The sequence below is a fragment of the Paramisgurnus dabryanus genome, chromosome 11, assembly GCF_030506205.2.
Source record: "Paramisgurnus dabryanus chromosome 11, PD_genome_1.1, whole genome shotgun sequence".
Lineage (NCBI taxonomy): Eukaryota > Metazoa > Chordata > Actinopteri > Cypriniformes > Cobitidae > Paramisgurnus > Paramisgurnus dabryanus.
The window spans coordinates 27,915,108-27,922,636 of record NC_133347.1 but is presented as its reverse complement, the minus strand read 5'-3'; the positions used below and the strand labels follow the sequence as shown (position 1 = coordinate 27,922,636).

Below are 7,529 nucleotides of genomic sequence, written 5' to 3'. Positions count from 1 at the left end.
ATGCAACGAAGGCATTCGGCTAATATCAATATTAAAAAAAAAAATCTGTAATATTTTTGATGGTTTAGAGGCTTTTGCATCTGAGCTCCTCATATTCCTCTTCATTGTATTAAAAAGACGGATGTGGAAAATTGTTGACTTGTCAAATGTAGTTTACTATTTAACTCTTTCCCCGCCAGCATTTTAAAAAAAAGTTGCCAGCCAGCGCCAGCATTTTTCATGATTTTCACAAAAGTTTAATGCCTCTGCTTTCAAACAAAAAAAAACTGTTTCATCCTACCTTCATTAGTTCTCTTGTAATCAACTCTTAAACATGGGTAGGTTTCTTCAAAAACACCCAATTTTGAGCAAAAAGCTGAGATAATTCCATTTTTGCGAAGGACTTTTGATAGAGATCAGATGCAGAGCGATCTTTAAAACATACACGGAGTTCTTTCTCTTTCACGAGAGGCGCTACTTCCGGGTTGTATAAGTTGCGGTATTGCGGAAAGACGGAAAATCTTGTCATTGGCGGGGAAGCGTTTTCTCTTAATTGACGAGATATCTCGTCAATGGCGGTGAAAGAGTTAAAAGGATAGTTCATCCCACAATTTAAATTCTGTAATTAATTTCTAGCCGTCAAGTTGTTACAAATGTGTACAAATTTCATTGTTCTGCTGAACACTAAGGATCATATTTGTATTCAAGCAAGAAGCAGGAGCACCATTGACTTTCAAATAATACTATTCAAGTCAATGGTGCTCAAAAACTGTACATTGCTTAAAATATAAGAAGATTGAGGAATTCTAATAAACACTCATTTAATATGCACAGTACAGTCAGATGATTGACTTTTTAAAGTGGTTCAAATATATTGTATATATTATACCTTGACAGGGCTTAGATTAATCCAGGACTAGGCCTTAGTTATATTAGGACATTTAGGTAGTTTTACAAAAAAAACTTCCAAAAACAATACTGGTGTGCGTTTTGAGACAAAACGTTGGTACTGATATATGTTAGGATATGTCAGTGCAAGATGTTTTTAAATTAAGGGAGCTCAAACATGCATTTTAGTCCAGGGCCATATAAGCCTTGTCCAGGAAACTGCCCTATAAGGTTGAACACCGCTACTTTGGTGTTGCGTGAGATTCTCCTGCTTTGTTGTGGGTGTTTGCTGTAGGGTGTTTCGTAAACAAATCGTTCTTTGACAGCCACTTTTTATATTGTAGCTTTAGTCAAAACCATTTATTTAAACCGGTTGAAAAATATATCTTGGTATCTGTATTTGTTTAGTAACAATCATTTATGTCTTAATTTCTAATTCTGATCATCTTATTCTTGTATCCGTATGTCATCGTGCTTTCCCGCACCACACATTTTAAAATCTAACATTCTTCCCTCAGTGGTCTGAGCTTTGTATTTCCTAGAAGTTCCAAGAAGGAAGTCAGTAGAAAGTTAACACAATGATAAAATGTGTGACCAGAAATATTAACAGACCACTAAATAAGGAACTATTAACTGAAGTGGGGTTTTCCCCAGTTTGTGTAAGAGCCATGAGAGTCATGAAACATTAAACACATTTCTCAGATGTTAACAGATGCATACACACTTAAAACCAATGTGTTAAAATAAAACAACTTGTGTCTAGTTAAGGACAACACTTATAATGTGTTGTCCTTAACTTAACACATCTCTGTGTTATTACACTTTATGTTGTTTTAACACATCTCTTTAATTTATTTGAACATGAAATGACATGTAATGTGTTCAATAGAATAACACAAAACAAAACAGTGTGTTAAAAATGAACACATCCTTTCTTAGAGTGTATTGCACATTTGTAATTTCATAAAAGAGGAATAAAAATGAACAAATTAGAAAAAAAATTCATAGGTGACTAAATCACAAAAAGCTGAGCATTCACAGGCTGGGTCACAAATCATATGATGCAGGGGCGGATCTAGTCAATGAATTATGGGGTGGCATGAGAACTATTAGGGGTGGTAACACTGGTGATCATCCTTGCATTGTTTTTGTGGATTCAAGAAATTATATACATATTTGGAGTACACACTGGTGTTTTATACTGGCCTATGAAACTAAAGAAAGAAAAGACTAATTTAATAATTTCACCTAAACCTGCAATCGTATTGGAAAGAGAAATGCATTAAATTACATGGTAAGGTATAATTAAGTTCTGCTACATTTATAGACCGTTTAAGCAGTACCAACATCAACAAATGGCTTTCGTGGAACAAACATAATTTCCGGTAAACGAAGCGAAGAATCAATAACGATTGTCTGATAACAAGCAAAATAAACAACAAGTCGATTACTTTAGTTCAAATCATAGCTAAAGCGTATCAAAGAGGCTGTTTACACTTGGCATTAACATGTGTTTCCGTCTATCGGATCACAAGTGGACAACGTTAATGCCAGGTGTAAACAGTGTTCAAAACGTTTTGAGCTCGTCCACTTTCGACCACTTTCAACCACATCCAGAGGTAGTCGAAACCACTTTCGATCGGATCGCTTTGGAGTTGCGGAACGCATATGTGGTTGAATGTGTTCGAACAGCCACACGCGACCGCCTTCTCTCCGCCCATTTATCTAATCTGAGGTATTAAACACAAGTTTTACGTCTTTTTTTTACTTCTGGCGTGAACATAAGGTGAACAGCGCTATTTTTAGCCTTTCATTGATAAAACTAAAGCGGCTGATCTCCTTAGTTTCGTTTTGAAAGCGTGTGAAAGTTGCGTGATCCTATTTCATCAATTGCGCTGAAAATTCTGAGAAAGCTCTTACATACACACGTACAAAACACTGTGCAGCACGTTTACTTGTTAAACAAGCAGTAAACTCCGACATAATAGTATTATATATTAATATGATAATATGATCGCCGTCTCCCCATCGTCTTAAGGAAACCAAAACATGTGTTATTTTTGACGAGGTATTTGTTCAAGAGTTCAGTTTAACAACTAGTCACATCATTAAACAAACAGAGACCGGAAGTTAAGTTCCGCTCAGACATACCACACGTGCGTCCGATGAAACTGTCTATAGAGTTCTACTTAAAGGGATAGTTCACCCAAAAATGAAAACAATGTCATTAATGACTCACCCTCATGTCGTTCCAAACTCATAAGCTCTCCGTTCATCTTCGGAACACAGTTTAAGATGTTTTAGATTTAGTCCGAGCGCTTGTTGGCCCTTTATTAAAATGTAAAATACATTTTGGTCCAAAAATAACAAAAAATACAACTTTATTCAGCATTGTCTTCTCTTCCGCGTCTGTTGTGAAGCGCATGCGCGAGACTAAAGTCACGTGACTGCAGTGACGCGGCTGACGTCTTATCTGGAGCGCCCCAGCTGTTTGTTTTTTTGCCGCCTGGGCTTCGTTTACAGTCTGAGGGAGACGAACGCTGTAAGTTTAAAAAAAAACACTTCGCAAACATGTCTTGAGGATAACAAATCATCCGCGTCACTGCAGTAATGTGACTTTAGTCTTGCGCATGCGCTTTACAACAAATGCGGAGCGAAGACAATGCTGAATAAAGTCATAATAATTTTTTGTTTTTGGACCAAAATGTATTTTGGATGCTTCAACACATTCTAACTGACCCACTGATGTCACATGAACTACTTTGATGATGTTTTATTACCTTGCTAGACATGAACAGTATACCATACATACATTTCCAATAAAGGGCCAACAAGCGCTCGGACTAAATCTAAAACATCTTAAACTGTGTTCCGAAGATGAACGGAGGTCTTACGAGTTTGGAACGACATGAGGGTGAGTCATTAATAACATTATTTTCATTTTTGGGTGAACTATCCCTTTAACTTAATTCTATGCAAAGTTTAATTTACTAATTCTTGTCCATGTCAACCGGCCCAGGAAGTAAACTGTTGCCTACAATCCGTGTGTTTGTTGTATTCCAAGAAAAGAGATTTACATTGGAGAATATAACTTGCGTCATCGTTTACTTTGGGGTTTGTACATTTTGCATATTGTTAACATGTACTAATACACACTTACACACCAAAAGAAATGTAAAATCGTGAATCGGACCATAGGTGCTCTTTAAGGTATGTTCTTTTAAATGATTATAGGTTACATAAATAAAGTAGGTTTTATCAAAAATATTGTAAAAAATACAATATGTATTTGCTGTCTCTTTCAATGTCTTTCTACCTCTTCACTCACTTCATGTTGGATTTTTTTCTGTCTTTTCACTTCTTTCTAGCTCATTCATTTATATATGTCTTTCATCCATCACTCTCTCTCTCTCTTCATCTGCCTTAACATCTTTTGTACCTTTTCTGTCTTATCTGCACTCTCCAGTCCAATAGTATCTGACACTGATTTTCCTGTTCTTTATAGTTAAAGGGCCCTATCTTGCACCCAGCACAATTGACTTTGTCAGTGACGCATGTATCATTCGTATTTAGCACCGGCGCACAGCGGGTTTTTCCCTCCACAGACGCACGTCGGCAAACTAGGGAATGAACTTGCGCTCCCTGGGCGGTTCAGCGCAAAAAAGGAGGTGTGTTGCGGCGCAAACCATCCCTGATGCTATTTTGCAGTTTCAAAAAACAATTGCGCCCCTGACCAAAAAAAACTAGTCTAAAGTCAGTGGCGCGTTGCGCGTTGTTTATTATGCTATTTTAAGGGCGCATGCTTGACCATAATGTATAGCGTGCACAACGCGCACACACTTTGCTTATCTAATCTACACAGATGCAACAGTTATTTTTGCAAATCATAAATTGTTACAATAAAAAATATTAACACATGAGATAAGGGGAATCATAGTGGTGATAGTTTTTATTTATTGTGTGGCTGCGTTAAAAAATTCTCATGCAAATAACGATTAAAATATTTTCATACGTTTGTTGTGTGGCTGTATTACGTTTATTTTATGTAAATATAATTAAAATGTTTTCATAAGAAACCTTAATGTATATGAACTTGATTTGTTAGTCTACTTTGGGGTTGGACCTTGCTTGCGTTTCTTGGGTCCGATTTCAAAGCCCCCAAACCCTTTCAGCGGTGAGGGTAGACTTAGCGATGTCCTCTGCTGGCGTCAGGTCATGTGTAGGCAGATCCACCTCCCGTTACACGGTGTGCCCGATTTATGCTGGCAAGCTTGGGATTCCCCCGTCTCCTGACATCATTGTAGCGCTTGGCGCAACGATGGGGATGCCAGCTGATGAGACAATTGTGGTTATTTCCTCTCACGCCAGTTTAACCGACGCTGATTTGGGCGGGTTTCTGATATCCCCATACAAAACAACTTCTCTGTCTTTGACTGCTCTTACAAGGACGTCGGTCTCCTCGGCTGTGAACCGCTCCTGACGTGCGCCTGGTAAATCCGTCATAATAATAGCAACCCGCCATGGAACTTGCGCCCTTGCGTTTAAAGGGAATGTTGGATGACGTTCTGATTGGTTTATTTGATGTTACGCCCAAACCACACCTATGAATAATGAACCTACTTCAGACCAACCCCTTATTGATTTGCGCCTGGCGCAAGAGTTATTTCTCCCGCCCGGAAAATAGCAAACAGCGCCCAAGATCCACCCACAAAGTCACTTGCGCATTGCGCTTCGCACTTGCGTTTCAGATCGTTAAAATAGGGCCCAAAAACTCTCATACTATCCTGGAAAACAACAAGCATGCAGTTTTTTTCTTTCTAGCTTTCTAAACATACACTACACTTAATAATCTTGTATCCTTATTGAATACACATTAAAACATAAGGCTATACCACTGAGCAATTTCATATACAGCAGAACCCCCTTAGGGCAGTTTTGCAGACTGGGTTTACCCTTAATTTCTTGTTTTTATAACAGCCAGAGAAGCCAAAATGATATTGTTTGCTTGATGCTTAAACTTTGATGTAATCATTTTCCTGATCATTTTCTGTTTGGTCATTTTTATAATTAATTTTGCACCCATACAGCAGTTTCATGATAGTTTCTGTGAAAAATACAAATGCTAATGTTTAACACTGTGGGTGTGGATTATTAACACTGTTAGAAAGAACTGCTTCCACAATCCTGCTCTTCAGTAAGTTGTCATATAGCATGTGCTTCTTCCTGATTTGTTGATGTGATGCTCAACTTAATCAACCAATGGCGCAAAATGCTTTTTTGTTACGTGTCGTCACTCAAAAGTTCAGACAATCCTGAAGACGCAAGCTGATTCACGTTGTCTTTTTCTCATTATTGTACTATTTTAATATACAAGTCTTAATTTATTTATAAAGCACAATTAAAAACAGCTAAAGTTGATCAATGTGCTGTACATAAACATAACATGTATATAAAACAAAAAACATGACGTTTCTAATAAGATACCTATATATAATGTACATGAGACTCATTTATATCACTTGGTCCAACCCCTATAATTTATGTTATGATTATTTCTCTCTCTCTCTCTCTTTGTATTCTATAGGTGTCGATGTTCTGTCACGGTGCAAGAGTTGGTTTTTACCAGGGTGACATCTCTCTGCTGATGGATGACATTAAGACCCTGAAGCCCACTTTCTTCCCTGTGGTCCCTCGATTACTCAACCGCATCTATGACAAGGTCTGTGCCAGACATCAGTTTTATACAGATATAAAGTCATGAATCATCTTAAATTGATGAATGTCGTGTGTAGATTGTGGGCTCGGTTACATCACCGTTGAAAAGAGCTCTTCTACATTACGCCGTGAGGAGGAAACAGGCAGAACTGAGCAGTGGAGTCGTCAGAAACAACAGCCTGTGGGACAGACTCATCTTTAATAAGATACAGGTGAACATCTCTCTCCCAAGCTATTGAGATAAAAGCGCCCCCTTGTGGACACTAAGTGAAATCGGTTTCACAGCTCTGGAAATAATAGGAGACCACTCCAAGATTTGCTTTTAATCATTCTATCTACATGCATGACAGCCATTTCAGTCCAGTGTCTGAGGAATGCCAATAAAAGCAAACTTTACATAGTCAAAAAAAAGGTCAAATTTAGTAACAAAGAATGGTGCATACTTCTCATTATATGAAAAATTCATCTTATTTAACATCATTACATTGTATTATGTGTATGTATGTTCACTCATCCACATTTCTCTCTTCCTATAGGCCAGTCTGGGTGGAAACCTGCGTTTTATTCTCACTGCGTCCGCACCGATCTCTCCCACTGTTCTGTCCTTCCTCAGGGCCACGCTTGGCTGTCTGGTGAGAGTCATCACTTACAATACTTGAAATACTTTCAATATAATATCTACATTGTATGGTATGATGTGCATCTGTGCATCTGAATTGGATTGCATTGATATTCAGCAATCATGATTTGGGTTAAATAATTGCAGATTTTCGAGGGTTACGGGCAGACGGAGTGCACTGCTGGCTGTACCTTCTCTATGCCTGGTGACTGGAGTGCAGGTTTGTGTGCCTTTTATTTATTTTTTAAGTATGGATCTACAGTATACTCCACACAGTAGCTTTTCTGTATGGAACATTCAAAATACTGCGTTCGCAGAAGTGTGTCGT

General features: G+C 38.0%; 1 protein-coding gene across 1 annotated transcript in view; it reads left to right on the top strand.

Annotated features, from left to right (window-relative positions):
• The window catches only part of acsl2 (acyl-CoA synthetase long chain family member 2), a 62,887-nt gene that overhangs the window by 47,188 nt on the left and 8,170 nt on the right, over positions 1–7,529 (top strand). Inside the window, exons 12-15 of the mRNA XM_065247672.2 lie at positions 6,452–6,586; positions 6,660–6,794; positions 7,119–7,214; positions 7,349–7,421. Coding sequence (XP_065103744.1) covers positions 6,452–6,586; positions 6,660–6,794; positions 7,119–7,214; positions 7,349–7,421 — 439 coding nt within the window. The remainder of the gene's footprint in view (positions 1–6,451; positions 6,587–6,659; positions 6,795–7,118; positions 7,215–7,348; positions 7,422–7,529) is intronic.